Consider the following 16899-nt stretch of genomic DNA (forward strand, 5'->3'; position numbering starts at 1 on the left):
GATCGTTTGTAACTCTAATGAGAGCAGTCTCAGTACTATGGTATGGTCTAAATCCTGACTGGAAATCCTCACAGATTCCATTTCTTTCTAAAAAGGAGCACAGTTGTGTTGAAACTGCCTTTTCTAGTATCTTTGACAGAAAAGGTAGATTCGAGATTGGCCTGTAATTTACTAAATCTCTCGGATCTAGTTGAGGTTTTTTAATAAGAGATTTAATAATAGCCTGCTTAAAAGTTTTTGGCACGTATCCTAGTGTTAAAGATGAATTAATTATATCAAGAAGTGGACCTACGACCTCTGGAAGCATTTCTTTCAGTAGTTTAGTCGGCATTGGGTCTAACATACATGTTGTTGATTTTGATGATTTGATAAGTTTAGATAATTCTTCCTCTCCTATAGCGGCGAATGATTCTAGTTTTACCTCAGGGACACTACAGTGCACTGTCTGAAGCGAAACTGTAGACGGTTGCATGTTTATAATTTTCTCTCTAATATTGTCAATCTTGCAAGTAAAGAAGTTCATAAAGTCATTACTGCTGTGCTCTTTGGAAACGTCAGCAGTTGAATCTCTGTTTCTAGTTAATTTAGCCACTGTGTCAAATAAATACCTAGGATTATGTTTGTTTTCTATTAAGAGATTTGAAAAATAAGTAGATCTAGCATTTCTTATAGCCGTTCTGTACTCAATCATTTTTTCTTTCCACGAAAGTCGAAAAAACTTCTAGTTTTGTTTTCTTCCAACTACGTTTAGGGCCCGAGTGTGCTCATTGTACCATGGTGTTGGATTAATTTCCTTAATCTTTTTTAAACGCAAAGGAGCAACTGAGTCTAATGTGCTGGAAAAGAGAGAGTCAATAGTTTCTGTTGCAATATCGAGGTCTTCTAAGCTGTCTGGTATGCTAAGGCGATGAAACTGATCAGGAAGATTATTTATAAAGCAATCTTTAGTGGTAGAAGTGATGGTTCTACCATATTTATGGCAGGGAGGCAGTTTAGCCTCTTTGACTAAATGTAATATACACGAGACTAGATAATGATCTGAGATGTCGTCACTCTGCTGCAGAATTTCAACGGCATCAATATCGATTCCATGTGACAATATTAGATCTAAAGTATGATTACGACAATGAGTGGGTCCCGACACGTGTTGTCTAACACCAATAGAGTTTAGAATGTCTGTAAATGCCAATCCTAATGAGTCTTTTTTATTATCTACATGGATATTAAAATCACCAACAACAAGGACTTTATCTACAGCTAGTACTAATTCTGATAGAAAATCGGCAAATTCTTTGATAAAGTCTGTATTGTGCCCTGGTGGCCTGTATACAGTAGCCAGCACAAATGTCAACTTACATAATGTTACGTAAAGCACCATCACTTCGAAGGAATTATATTTGAAAGACTTCTGGCTGATACTGTAAATATTACTTTAAATTACAGCAACACCTCCCCCTTTTCCTTTCTGTCGAGGATTGTGTCGATAATCATAACCTTGAGGACTAGACTAATTTAAATTAATGTAATCGCCCGGTTTTAGCCAGGTTTCTGTCAAACACAGCACATCTAGATTATTGTCTGTGATAATATCATTTACAATAAGTGCTTTTGAAGAAAGTGATCTAATATTTAACAACCCAAGCTTTATCATTTGTTTATCATTATTATCTCTATTTTTTATTTGTTGAACATCAATTAAATTTTTACCATTAAATGGGTTTGGAAGTTTTTTGTTTTTATTAATTCGGGGTACAGACACAGTCTCTATTTGATAATATCTAGGTGCAAGAGTTTCTATGTGTTGGGAATTATCTGACTTCTGTAACGTGAGGCAGCTAGCAGACGGTCGGTTTAGCCAGTCTGTCTGCTTCCTGTCCTGGGCCCCAGTTTGTCATGTTTTAGTTCTGAGACTATGTGCCATATTACTAGAGAGAAGAGCAGCACCATCCCGGGACGGATGAATACCATCTCTTTTCAACAGGTCAGGTCTGCCCCAAAAGCTTTTCCAATTGTCTATGAAACCTATATTATTCTGCGGACACCACTTAGACAGCCAGCCATTGAGTGATGATAATCTGCTAACTATCTCATCACTCCGATGAACAGGAAGGGGACCAGAGCAAATAACTTCTCCTGACATTGTATTTGCGAGTTCACACACCTCTTTAATGTTAATTTCAGTGATCTCCGATTGGCGAAGTCGAACATCATTTGTGCCGACGTGAATAATAATTTTAGAGTATTTACGATTAGCATTAGCCAGCACTTTTAAATTTGCTTTGATGTCAGGTGCTCTGGCTCCCGGCAAACATGTGACTATGGTGGCTGGTGTCTCTATTTTCACGTTCCGTGTAATAGAATCGCCAATGACTAGGGCACTTTCAACAGGATTCTCAGTGGGTGCGTCACTGAGTGGGGAGAACCTGTTTGATGTTCTTAATGGAACGGAAGAGTGGTGTTTTCCGCGGCTAGGCCGCCTCACCGTTACCCAAGTGCCCTGCTGCGCGGGCTCTACAGCCGGAACCGAACAATGTACAGAGTTCACTAAGCTAGTCGCATCCAAAACAGTATCTGAAGCCCCTGCATTCTTACTATCCTTGATTAAAGTTTGGATGCGTGTCTCTAATTCTGAGATTCTCTCTGTCAGCCTGACTATTTCCCTACATTTATGACATGTAAATCCCTCGTCGCTGACAGAGAGAGCTACACTGAACGTGACAAACTGAACACGAGATAACAGTGGGAAAGGATGACATGACTCACCATGTTTGTAGACTGATCCGAGTTACCACAGCTGTTTGATGAACGCGTTGAAAAGGAGCACGCGAGACTGATAACAAGTTAACAAGCAAGATGCAAACGCGTTGTAACAGCGATTTAGATTCAAAGATTATAGGCTAGCGACGTCAGATTAATGTGGTAGGCAATAATAATAATATAAGCAACAATAAAAAGTAAGAGATTCAATAAAAGTAAGAGAAAACAAAGCTATATGGAGACGCAAACAGCAGCAGCGAGGCAGAGGCAGAGGCAGCGAGGCAGACAGGAGCAATCGAGCCCAGACAGGAGCAATCGATAACAATCGATTGCTCGAACAATCGAACAATCGATAACAATCGATTACACCACTAACATCCTTCAAGAGAGATAAGTACGGTTCAGTGATAAGGCGATGTCCTATGCAAGACTGGACAAATGGCTCACGGCTCAAAGCATCCGGAACAACATTTTTTGTTCCTGGGGCATACTTCAGATCAAAACTGTAGGAAGCAAGTTTTGCCACCCATCGCTGCTCACATGCATCAAGTCGAGGTTTAGTCAGAATATATGTAAGAGGATTATTGTCGGTCCATGCCGTAAAGTGCCGTCCTCTCAGCCAATGGCTAAACTTTTCACAGATAGCCCACTTTAAGGCAAAGAACTCTAATCTGTGAGCTGGATAGTTCATTTGTGTGAGCGAGACAGAGTTCTACTTGCAAAGGCTACAGGTCTGGCAATTTCTTCACCTGGCAGAACCTGCGACAATACAGCTCCCACTCCATCGAAAGATGCATCGACAGCCAAAATTAAAGGTCGGTCAAAGTTTGGGTGAGTCAGTGTCACATTTTTTGTCAGTTCTAGTTTCAGGGTGTGCAAAGCTTCTAATTTTCTTTCTTGGCCTGCGTCCTTTTGTGACAGGAGTCTGTTTGACTGAACCTGATGTCAACTCTTAGCTTTTGCTGAACATCCTTCAATAAAATGTTGATAGTACAGAACCATTCCAAGAAAGGACCTGATCTTTTTTTGACATGGTGTTTTTCCATCAGGTTCCATCAAATCAGAAGCTTGAATATTGTTAATTGCCTCAACTTTACCAGGATCAGTCTTAATTTTATTTATTTATTTAACCTTTATTTTACCAGGCAAATTATTAAGAACATGTTCTTATTCAATAAAAGCCTGGCAGGAGAACAAAAAGTCTCCTGAAAGACATACAGCCATACATTAAGATATACATACACCAGAAAAAAAAAAATCAGTTAAAACATTTACAGGTTGTAATAAAAGCACTCATTAATAATTTTTTAAATGCACAAACTGAAATATATGTCTCTAATTTCAATAACTTCTGTAATACATTCCAATCATTTGGGGCAGTAAATTCGAAAGCAGAATGACCATAAGTAGTTTTCTTTCTAGGAATAGTCAAGGAGATATAATTAGATGATCTAGTTGCATATGTATTAATTTGTAATTGCAGTAATTTTTGATGGTAGTAACTTGGTAGTAACCCTAGTAAAGCTTTATAAATGAAGATATACCAGTGTATTTCTCGTCTTGTATGCAATGATGTCCAGTTCAGAGAAGAATATAATTCACAATGATGCGTTCTGTAGGGTGCATTAGTAATCAATCTAATTGCTGCATGATACAACACATCTAATTGTTCCAGAACACCTTTACGTGCATTTCTCACATCACCGTAATCAAACAAGGGTAGAACAGTGGATTCAACAAGATATTTCTTAGCTGATATAGTAAATACAGATCTGTTTCGATATAGAAAACTAAGTCTTGATTTAACTATCTTCTGAAGTTGATTTATATGATAAGTGAAAGTCAAAGAACTATCGAGCCAAATTTCGAGCTATAAGTAAATTTACTTCAATTTTTGCCCCATCTAAGGATATAATATCTTTATTACCTTGTTGATTTTTCCCGAACCACATTACTTTCATTTTTGTACTATTTAGAACCAATTTTAATTCATTAAAAGCTTCTTGAATTTATTAAAACAGTCCTGTACCTGTTTTAAGACTTCATCATATGATGATCCCACAACGTAAAGAATAGTATCATCTGCATATAAATGGATATAGGTTTTCTGACTACAGATCACCTGAGAGATATTGTTAATATAGTTTGAAAACAGAGTTGACGCTAACACAGAGCCTTGTGGAACACCCGTGTTAGTAGTTAATGGTTCAGATAATTGCTGATCAATCTTTACATATTGGGATCTATTAGATAAATAATTAAAAAACCAAGATAAAGTTGAATTTGACGCACCAATATTACTTAACCTAGATAATAGTACAGAATGGTCAACTGTGTCAAACGCTTTAGCAAGGTCAATAAAAATAGCTGCGCAGAATTGTTGTGTTTCTAGTGCATTATAGATATCATTTATAACTTTTATAACAGCTGTAGTACAACTAAATGATGAACGAAAGCCAGATTGGACATCAGATAGTATATTACATCTATTTAGAAACCCTGTCAATTGCTTATTAATTAGTTTCTCCATTACTTTTGTGACACATGGTAGGACTGAAATTGGACGATATGAATTTGGATCTGCTTTATCACCACCCTTATAAACTGGAGATACAATAGCTGTTTTCCAGATTTTAGGTATTTCTGCTGTAGTTATAGACAAATTAAAAATATATGTTAAAGGTTCAGATATAATTGATGCACTTACTTTAAAAAAGAAGGGATCTAAAGCATCAAAACCAGCAGGTTTTTTAGGGTTAAGTTTACTTAACTCATACCAAACCTGTGACTTATTAATCGGTTGCAGTGAAAAACTAAAAGGTGATGATGTTTGAACAATTTTTGTATGTCTCAGTTTTTTATTACACTGCTTAGAAGCTTGATCCTCCTTAATCCCTTCTTCACATACAATGTGCCCAAGAAATTTCACAGATCCGTCGCAAGAAACAACATTTCTTTGGAGCCAACTTTAGGTTGTGATGTGACAAGCGCAAGAGAACCATTTCAAGACGTTGGAGGGCTACAGACTCAGAAGGGGCAAACACCATCAAATCATCAAGGTAACAGAGAACGCTGCTGAAGTTCTCATCTCCAAAGATAGACATCATCATTCTCATGAAAGTGGCTGGGCTATTAGAAAGACCCCGAGGAAGCCTATTGTACTCATGGAGTCCAAATGGTGAAGAGAATGCAGTGTACTTTTTATGTTCTTCTTCTAGGGGAACATTATAATACCCTGAGATAAGATCCATGGTTGAGAAGAAGGTGTTTCCTCCCAATGCAGCTAACACATCGGACTGGTGTGGTAAAGGGTAGGTGTCTCTGACAGTCCTCGCATTTAACCACCTAAAATCAGTGCAGATCCTGAGATTTTTCTTCCAAACTAGTACGAGAGGGGAAGCATAGTTACTATGTGACTTGCGAATGATTCCTTTCTCCTCCGTCTCATTTAACGCTGTCCTCAGTTTAGCATACTGGCTTGGTGGTATACACCTATATGGGAAACGGAAGGGTTTGTCATCAGTTAAATTAATTCGATGGACAACACCTTTAGCCTCTCCGCAGTCCATTTTGTCTCTTGAGAAAACTGACTCGTACTTCTCAATGATGTGCAACAACTTGTCTTTCCAGTGGGATGACACTTCACACGACTCTTAATCAAGTTCGCTAAGGTTCAAATCATTCAAGACACGCTTCATCTCTTCGCTGGATCTGTGTGGTAAGGGTTCCTCAGTACACTGCAGATTAGACTGAACTTACCCCAAACTAGATGTTCAGTTTGTGGCTCTAACATCACACTCCTGTGTAACTTTACAGTACCGACTTTCTCAGGTATGGATTCGCCTCTCCATCTTTCTGCATTTGAGAAAAGAGATAGAAACATACAGCACTCATCACTCTCATTGTTACTTGACTTAGACATGAGCCTCCAGTAACCGTCAGTTTCTCTCAGTTGCATCAGAAGTCTCTTTATGACGTTTGTGCCCAAAATCATCTCTTCGGTCTGCCCAGGCACAACTAAAGCAGGAATTATCATGGAGCAGCCGTACACTGTAGCTTTAAGATCATAGACTGCAGTAGGGGCAACATGATGGCCACCACAACCAACAATGACAATATCTTGTGCTCACTGGCTCATCATATCTGGAATACTTTTCAACAACCTTTCTTCGCTAATTGTACATGCCATTGATCCACTATCAATTAAAGTTTTAAGGGTGACATCATTCTCAACTGAGACAGATGTGTAAAACAAGCTATCAGCTTTGGGAACTCTCTGTACACCTTGGAAGATGACTGTTTTGTCTGAAGTTACATCACTGAACATTTGGCATAAAGACTCATAAAACTGGATATGGGAGATTCTGTCACAGACACGTCAGGCTCCACCATGCACCAATCACAACGCTCCCAATCACCGGAATACTAATCACCATCACCTGCACATCATTATCCCCTTCATCACCACCAGTATATAGAGCAGTCACACCCTGCACTCACTGTCCGGTCTCGTTGAGCTATACTTACCCGTATGCTTACCTCAAGGACTCCCCGCTTGCTACTTACCTGTCTCCTGTGCAACCCGATCTCCCAGTGTGTTCCTCGTCTGTGTGTGAGTGCTCCTACGTCTCCTACGTTCTCCAGCTCCATCCAGTTCCAAGTCTCCACCATCTGCAATCACAAAAGGACCGTAAATATCACCAGACATTACCATTGTTTATCTACTCTCCTCTGCTTACCATATCTGCTCACTGGTTTATCAATAAAGACAACTTACCGTTCGTACATCTGTGTCCGACCCCTCTGTGTCATAACAGATTCACTCTCAAGATCTACGTGATCCTCCCTCACACGTAGATCACTTAGTTTGACTGCTGGTTGACTGAGGAAGCATTCTTCCTTTCCTGTGGACACCGGAATCTGGGATGGTCAGGCGAAAAACACTGGAAACAGAGCCTTTTGTCTCTACAGTGAGTAAAAGCAGAATGTGAGGTGTCCTTGCACACTAAGCATGGCGTATCATTCAAGCCTGGAATTCTAGTCATGGTGCTTCTCTTTCTGTACTCCTTGCTTGCCTGCACATTACCACTATTATTCATCAGAACTCTTTCCAGCATATCGATCACTTTTTCCAGAGCCATGTTTTCTGACTGCTTTGACTGAAGTGAATCCTGTTCAGCTTTCACTGGGAATGGGCTAGGACTTACACGCATCTCATTCATAGTGATTTTCTTTTCACATTCAATCTGTCTAGTTCCTTGTCCAGCAGCTCTGAGACATTTCTCTGAATGATACTCATTCAGGATCTCATGTACTTCATGAGCCATCCATTTGTCAATGGTTTTTGAACGAAATGTTAGCGCTAGATCTGAGTTTGGACAATTCCTAATGAACATGCGTGTGACTTCAATCAATTGGTTGTCTAGCACCTTTCCTTGTTGTTTTAGACACTCAGCTGTGACGTCAGCAGTATGGTTCAGGCGTAACCAGTAATCAAAGGGATCCTCCTGAGGTTCTGGAAGAGTGGTGTAGAAATCTTGCAAAGGGACAGGAGAATACTGTTGGCAACTGAAATGCTTCCGTAATAGGGTGTAGATTACATCAGGATTTGTTCTGATATCTAATCCGCTAGACAGCATCCCCACTTTAACAACATCTTTGGCTTTGCCTCTCAAGTGGATTAAAATTTCTTCACCCTGCTCCTCAGTAGGCAGGAACCCCATTCTTATGAAGTTTTTCATGAGCTCCACCCACTCATCGAGTGTAACAGTGTCTGACACCTCTGAAAATTGGAGGATCTTTAACTTCCCTCTGATGCACTACTTGAATCTGCGATGCACTTGAGCTCTGATTAGGCGTGTATCTACTATTGTGGTTATTTTGAGTATGCTTAGATTAAACTTCTGTTTGACTGTGCAAATTCAAATATGCAAGTATACTGTCCACCTGTTGCAGGCCTACCTGCTGCACTATGTTACCCATCTGACTCATCATGTCACTGGTAAGGACTGGAGTTGATGTACTAATGGGCTGCGTATTTACAGAACTGCTAAAATTTACATGAGCTACAGTCTCATTGACATTGATGGTGGGAAATAGATTTGCTTCCAACCCATTGTTGGCGCCACACATAACAGAGCTAGGGCTTATGTCTGGAAAGGGAATTGGTGTCGCTAACAGACCTCTCCCTCGACCAACACTAACTGGAGTGTCTAGATACTGAGATCCAGTCAACCTTGTGTTTTCCATAATCAACTAAGAGTAATCAAATAAAAAAAGAAAAAGTGAACTGTGTACGCTATAATCTACTGTGACACCTGTAGTCAATAAAAATATTAAATCACTTCAAAGTGTCCATTCAAAAGTCTCTTCCCAGGTATTTTTTTTTCTTTTTAAAAAGTCCAGGGACAACTAATAAAATCTTAGCTGAAGGTCCCGTGCAGTGAAGAATGACGACAGGCCCGCCGGTCCGATGTTGGGATGATCTTCGACCACCTTGATTGAAGTCCTGAGTCACGGCACCAATGTGACCCTCTTTGTTTTTTCTCTGGCCCGTCTTGTCTCACCCTTCATTAACACGCAACTCAGAATGCGGATGATCTCAGTATTTATTTGTCCTGCACAGAGCAGTGGAGGAAAGAGAAAGTAGTGAGTAAAGATGCTACAGCTCCGTCTATACCGAGACATTTCACCACAGCAGTTCTCTCTAGCTCTGCTGATACCAATATAACAATAAGCAATTTGGCTTCTTAAATTGAATGCTTTGTGATCGTATAGTAGTTTTCAATATCAAATAGTAATATGCATAGACAGAAATATTATAATATATTAAATATAAGATATAATAATCATCCACTTTATGTTAAACAGAATAAAATGAATAGAAATAACATTTTTTCGTAAAACAACGTTCTACAAAATAGTAAATTCTTAAATACAAAAACAATTACCTGCACAGAGCAGTGGAGGAAAGAGAAAGCAGTGAGTACAGTAGCTTCAGCTCCATCTGTACGAGACATTTCACTAGTTCGGGAGCACATGAAATGACGCACATGGAAAGATAGAGTTCATTAAACACACAAAAATATGAACAGAAAACACACTCTTTAAGTCAACTAGTGTTCAATGTGTGCAATCCCCTTCGTACATCATCTAACATACAACATTTTATTTTTAAGTTTTACTACGGAGCTGCAGCAGAAACGACTCACCCACAGCAGTTCTCTCTGCAGATCGTTCGAACTCGGTGGGCAATAGCGCCACCAGCGCAACCAATAGGAAGCGTGAACACATTACAGCAGGATTTATTTAAAGAACCCTTGAACTATGATATTTATCCCGTTACACAGGACCTATAATAACATACAAGATCAGGGAAAATACCATAGTTGTATCTTTAACAATGAACAATAATAATGACAAAAAACAAATACGGGTTTGTATACATCATAGTTTGAGATTATATACACAGACAAAAAGCATGATGACAAGATTAAATATTTTGAATACATCATAATACATAAAAGTTATTTGTTTATTATTTATAAGCCTGAAGGATGAAACTAGAGCTAATTCAACAGGAAAAAGGAAAACAAATGAGATTTATGCCACTTTTGCTTGTGGATGGACATTTTTGCATATAAAATAAAGAAATTAACAACATTTCACATGAATTTGGGTTTTCATAAAAAGTAAACTCACATTAGTAGTTAAAAATATAAGAACTTTAAATTAACCCAAATATATTAGTTGTACTACAATTACAAAATTACTGGCAGCTGTTTCTTCAACAAGGCAAAAAAATAAGCATTTTAATCAATATCAAGATATTTACAGATATAAGAATTAAACCTGTCACTCATATCTTTTTAATGCCGAGTTCAGACTGCACGATTTTCAATGTAGTCGGGTCACTGTTCTTTTCACACTGCATGACTATCTTGGCCAGCATTCAGTCGCTGCTGCGTTCAAACTGCACGATGGATCGGCGACAGAAGGTTTCACTGCATGACTTTACAATAGGAAGAATCGCCGACAACTCTGTCTGGCACGCAAACTACGCTTCACAACCAAACACATGCGAGACATGTCAAGGAAACAACGCAATATCACGTGTTCAAGACCGGAGTTCTCACGTGAGACTGTCCCTGCGTCTCAATCAGCTCCCTAGCTCCCTAGGTCGTGAATCAGTATATAATGAAAGTGAATGTGGCTGATTCCCTGATCAGTGCCCTGACTACTGAACTAGGGAGCTGATTGAGACACGGTGTGATTATTATTAAAAATAGTAGCCCGCAAGAAGCTTGAAATACAAATTGCCTGTGCGCTGATTTGCAGCGAAAACAAGAAAAAGAAAAAAAGAATATAAAGGAAATGTTTGGGGAGGCGCGAAGAACAAGGATTGTGTGTTCTGCAACAAGAGTTGGAGGTAAATACATAACTTTTCAATGTGCTGCTGTTGCGGATGGTCAAGCAACGGTGTGGTGAGGGGGGCATGGTTCAGCGAGGTCTGCGGCGGGAGAGAGCATCGGGAGATCTTTGGTGAGTGAGCGAGTTAAATGTAAATCATGAACACCTGTTTCTCATTTCAGTAATTGGCGCGGAGACAGGGTAAAACGCCGCGAGAAGCAGGAGTCGGTGAGAGAGAGGGGAACTGCTGACTGAGCCGCTGGTGCACGACAAACTAGAGTGAAGCCCTTTGTGGATTGTATATGCCGTGACTGGAGTGAAGCCCTTTGTGGATTATTTTGTTTTGCTGTTGTGCCTTGCACAGTTTTTGTTGGACATTTCTAAATCTTGAAATAAAGCTCAGTCAGCAGTTGACCGCCGACCCTGTCCCCTTCCTTCCTAGACTTAAGAACATTATTTGTACTACACTGGTGCCGAAACCCGGGAAGGAAGCTGGGTGGCCGCTGCCATGCAATCTTCGTCCTCCCCATCGACATTTGCGGAAGTCATCGCGTCCCTCGCGGTCCTGCATCAGGAGCAACATCAGGCCCTGCTGGACCTGCGCACCGACCAAGAACGCCGCTTCCAAGCCATCGTGCAGGCCCAGCAGGAGGACCGCGAGAGGTTCCGGAGCTGGATTGACCGGGAGGTTCGCCAGGAGGCCATCGGGCAGCCAGCTGCGCCTACCCACCTGCCGTTGAACAAAATGGGGCCATGTGACGACCCCAAGGCCTTCCTCGACTTGTTCGAGCGGTCAGCCGAGGCAAGTGGCTGACCGCGGGACCAATGGTCCATGAGGTTGGTCCCGCTCCTCTCGGGGGAGTCGCAGGTGGCGGCGCAGCAGCTGCCAGCAGAGAACCTCCTGGTCTTTGACGATCTTCGGCGGGCCATCGTCCACCCCCGAGCAACATCGCCAACGTTTCCGCTCCCTGGACCTGGGCGAGTCCGGCTGGCCCTTCGTGTTGGCCCAACAGCTCCGGGACTCGTGCCGCAAATGGCTACTGGCTGAGGGAAGCGACGTGGACCTGGTTATCGATCGCGTGGTACTGGAGCAGTTTATCACTCGGCTCCCCAAGAAAACCGCCGAGTGGGTCCAGTGCCACCGCCCCACGTCGCTGGACTCAGCCATCGAACTGGCGGAGGACCACATGGTGGCGTGCCAAGGGGTCGGCGAACCCCTACCATCTGCCTCTCTCTCTCCTTCTTTTAATTTCCCCTCTCTCTCTAAACCTGTCCCTCTATCCAGGTCTCGTCCGCCCGGCCCGCCACGTGTTCCGCCCCGGGGGCGGGGTGGAACTGAACAGGGCCCGTATTATGGGGGGGGCGGGACTCCCTGCCGCCGGGCCGGACTCCGCTCCTGCTTCTCCCCTCTATCCGCGTCAACCATTTAACCCGCTCCCTGCCACAAGAGCGGCGGGCAGGTCTGGGCCGGCCTGTTGGCGTTGCGGGGACCCGGAGCACTTTGTGGACAGGTGTCCAGTCATGGAGGTTGGGACGTTGATCCGGGTCCCGGACGATCCGCAGGCTGCCCCCGGTCAAGCTGGCGAGTACCAAATACCTGTGAGTGTCAAGGGGGGTACCTATCAGGCTTTGGTGGACTCAGGATGTAACCAAACCTCGGTGCATCAAAGCCTGATTTCGTCCGGGGCATTGGATGCAGGCCGCTTGGTTAAGGTGAGGTGTGTGCACGGGGATGTGGTGAAATATCCGTTAGTGCCCGTCATTATTCAATTTAGGGGTCAAAAGCAGTTAATCCGCACCTCCGGCATCCGATAATTTTGGGTACGAATTGGCCTGCATTTAATAAATTATTGGGGTGTTTATGCTCGGATGCCTCTTGGGGGGAAAAATCGCGGGATAAGGAGGTGCGAGTGCAGGCGGGAGAGACTGATCAGGGACCAGGGAGTTCGGCTTCAGGGGAACAGAGCAAAATTGGAAGACTTATTCTTTCAGATCGCGATGACTTTCCCCTGGAGCAGTCTCACGATGAGACGCTAAAAAACGCGTTTGAAAAGGTCAGCACCATCGATGGTCAACCTCTCCAGCCTGGGCGTCCACTTTCTTATCCGTATTTTGCGATCATAAAAGATAGGTTGTATCGAGTGACCCAAGACACTCAGACAAAAGAAGATACGACCAAATTATTAGTTCCAAAGAGCCGCAGGGAAATGCTTTTCCACGCGGCTCATTCTAATCCGATGGCTGGGCATCTAGGACAGACGGCAACACTAAATCGTCTCATGACCTGATTCTTTTGGCCGGGCATTCACGAGAATGTGCGCAGGTGGTGCGCGTCTTGTCGGGAATGTCAGTTGGTTAACCCACCGGCCACCCCAAAAGCGCCGTTGCGCCCCCTCCCATTAATGCAGGTCCCCTTCGAAAGAATTGGTATGGACCTCATCGGGCCATTAGAGCGATCAGCAAGAGGACATCGCTTTGCATTAGTCATTGTGGATTATGCAACGCGATATCCTGAAGCAGTGCCACTCCGCAACATTTCCGCTAAGAGTGTTGCGGATGCACTGTTTAGTTTAATCTCCCGAGTGGGGATTCCGAAAGAAATCCTCACTGATCAAGGCACGGCGTTTATGTCACGCACGTTACGCGAACTTTACGAATTGTTGGGCGTTAAATCCGTGCGTACCAGCGTCTTTCACCCACAAACGGACGGGCTGGTCGAACGGTTTAATCGCACGCTTAAATCCATGGTTCATAAATTCGTTCAAGAGGACGCCAAAAATTGGGATAAGTGGTTGGAACCTCTGTTATTTGCAGTACGAGAAGTCCCGCAAGCCTCCACGGGGTTTTCCCCCTTCGAGCTTCTCTTTGGACGCCAGCCCCGTGGGGTATTAGACGTCCTAAGAGAGACTTGGGAGGACGGACCATCTCAGGCCAAAAATGAAATTCAGTATGTGCTGGACTTGAGAGCAAAACTCCACATGTTGGGACGGCTGTCTATGGAGAATTTGTTACAAGCCCAGCACAGACAGAGCCAGCTGTATGACAGACGAACTAACTTACGCAAATTTTCACCGGGAGATAAAGTACTTGTATTGCTTCCCACTTCAAGCTCGAAATTACTTGCAAAGTGGCAAGGACCATTTGTGGTTACACGGCAAGTCGGTGAGCTCGATTATGAGGTTGTGCGTTCCGATAGGAGAGGAGCACGTCAGATTTACCACCTCAATCTCCTTAAAATCTCCTTTATCCAATGCCTCGGGTGGACGAATTGCTTGACCGGCTAGGTACGGCTCGATTTTATTCGACACTGGACTTAACGAAAGGGTATTGGCAGATCCCTGGGGGCTGGGTGCTGTCCTGTCCCAGGAGATAGAGGGAGAGGAACGGCCGCTGCTGTACATTAGCCGTAAGCTCTCAAAAAGGGAAGCTAAGTACAGCACCGTTGAGAAAGAGTGTTTGGCTATTAGGTGGGCCGTCCTCACCCTCCGCTATTATCTCCTGGGACGGGAATTCACTCTCTGTTCGGACCACGCTCCCCTGCAGTGGCTCCACCGCATGAAGGATACCAATGCGCGGATCACTCGTTGGTATCTGGCTTTACAGCCTTTTAAGTTCAAGGTGGTCCACAGGCCGGGTGTTCAGATGGCTGTGGCCGATTTCCTCTCCAGAAATGGGGGGGGGGGCTGCAGGCCGGACGGACATTTCTAAATCTTGAAATAAAGCTCAGTCAGCAGTTGACCGCCGACCCTGTTCCCTTCCTTCCTAGACTTAAGAACATTATTTGTACTACAAACGGCATTGCATTATAACTTTGCGAGGGAATGCAAAAGTTTTCTGAAGGAACGCAAAGTTTCTCAGGGGAACGCAAAAGTTTTGAAAAAAAAAAAATCCTCCCATCCCAAAATTTATTTATTTTTTTACATTTTTCTCCTTCCTATTTTTTTTTTCCACCACCACGTCCCTTAAGGGGCTCCATACACACACACACACACATAAACACATGATTGAATAAATAAATAATAGTTGTGTGAAGTCTTTATGCTCAGATCTGTTTCATAATGTTTGATAATTGTGTAACTGGGCAGTGCTTTTGTTGAACACACAGAAATGAAGTTGTTCAGACTGGATAAAGAAGGTGAAAGTGATGAAGGTGGACTGGACAGAGAGAAGTAGAAGAGCTCGTGTAACATGAGAGGAAAAACTGTGTCTATATGAGCCCAATCAACAGAGAGTAAAATGAGTCTGAGTCAGTGTTAATATAGTAATAATAAGTCAGTGTCACTATATATCAACTCTAGCTGGATTTAAACACTCAGTTCAGATCAGAGGAAGTTCTCAACCACAGGAGGAGCTGATGATGATTAAAGGAGGAGCTGTAACTATATAATGAAGAGAAAGACTGACAGAAACAGAAACAGAAAATGGCTGATCAGTGTGATCTGTGTCTGCTGGGACTGATCATTCTCTCTTCACTTCTCACAGGTAAAGAAATCTGGATTTTCTCTAAAGACATTTAGTGGAATTAGTCTGGAAAGAGTTGATTTGAACATGCTCAGTTTATTCTTGCACACATTCACGTTGTGATGTCAGAGTTGTGTATTGATACATACAGATCATACTGTATTATTCCTGATACTGGACATAGAGTCACTCAAACATCTGATGATCAACAATTATCTTCATATTCAGAGATTTCTGATAAATTCAGAGATTTTTTTCTGGAGAGAGAGAGATGATTGTGTTAATGAGGAAAAAAGACTTGAATTCTTCTGCTGATATGTTAAATGTCTTCATTTATTAATATATATCATCATGATCACTCAAATATACTGTGTTTCAGGTACCAGTGGAGTGGATTATGATCATGTGTTCATCAGTTCTGGTGAAAATGTCCGTCTGCCCTGTAATAATGCTCTTTCTGACTGTAAATCAACTACATGGAAGTATTACAGTTTCGGACACTCAGCAGCAGTTGGACTGATTGATCGAGGGATAAAGAATAAACACACAGAGAGACATGAGAGACTGAGTCTGGGGTCTGACTGCTCTCTGAACATCAAGAGCATCACAAAAGAAGATCATGGATATTACAGCTGCAGACAATATGTGAAAGGAGAACAACAAGGACCTGATGCTGGTGTTCATCTGCATGTTCTTCATGGTGAGTTTATGATTATGTGATCAATTTAAAAAGGACAGATTCTCCTTTTAAACTCACATGATGATTGGAGAGTCTGTGATTTGTGTCTTGTGTTCAGTTTCAGTGTCTTCTTCATCATCATCATCATCATCATCATCCTCACAGACTGAGATCAGTCCAGGTCGCTCTGTGACTCTCTCCTGTCAGTTGTATTCTAGATTCCCCTGTGAATATTGGGTCCGTTCTGAGGGTCTTCAGCTGTTGTGGGTGAATCAGACTGGTGTTGATTTGACGACAGACTCCAGATATCAGATATCATCAGATCACTGTATCATCACTCTGACTACAACACTCCTGAATGAAGATGACAACAGAGAGTGGAGATGTCAGCTTACTCTCAGAAATCAACTCCAGACCTCAGTCAGATACACTGTCAAGTATTCAGGTGAGAAACAACTATTACTACTGTAAAATATGATGTTAATGTCCTACAGATGAACATCTGAACATTCATCTTCTGCAGCATCAGAAACTGAAGTCAGTGTGACTGCTGGATCATTATTCAGAGGTACGACACGTTCATTTCTACTGAC

General features: G+C 42.4%; 2 protein-coding genes across 5 annotated transcripts in view; one reads left to right on the forward strand and one right to left on the reverse strand.

The window, feature by feature from the left end:
* Positions 1-16899, reverse strand: part of LOC125247003 — a 537225-nt gene that overhangs the window by 101447 nt on the left and 418879 nt on the right. The gene's annotated exons all lie outside the window — the stretch shown is intronic.
* Positions 15431-16899, forward strand: part of LOC125247564 (CXADR-like membrane protein) — an 824350-nt gene continuing 822881 nt past the window's right edge. The window contains exons 1-4 of one of the 2 annotated variants that reach the window (XM_048158937.1): positions 15431-15648; positions 16007-16327; positions 16425-16751; positions 16830-16874. In XM_048158937.1, coding sequence (XP_048014894.1) covers positions 15588-15648; positions 16007-16327; positions 16425-16751; positions 16830-16874 — 754 coding nt within the window. In that variant the 5' untranslated portion in view covers positions 15431-15587. The remainder of the gene's footprint in view (positions 15649-16006; positions 16328-16424; positions 16752-16829; positions 16875-16899) is intronic. The other variant, XM_048158929.1, reaches the window with a different exon arrangement.

The sequence above is a fragment of the Megalobrama amblycephala genome, linkage group LG1 (genome assembly GCF_018812025.1).
Source record: "Megalobrama amblycephala isolate DHTTF-2021 linkage group LG1, ASM1881202v1, whole genome shotgun sequence".
Taxonomy (NCBI): Eukaryota; Metazoa; Chordata; class Actinopteri; order Cypriniformes; family Xenocyprididae; genus Megalobrama; species Megalobrama amblycephala.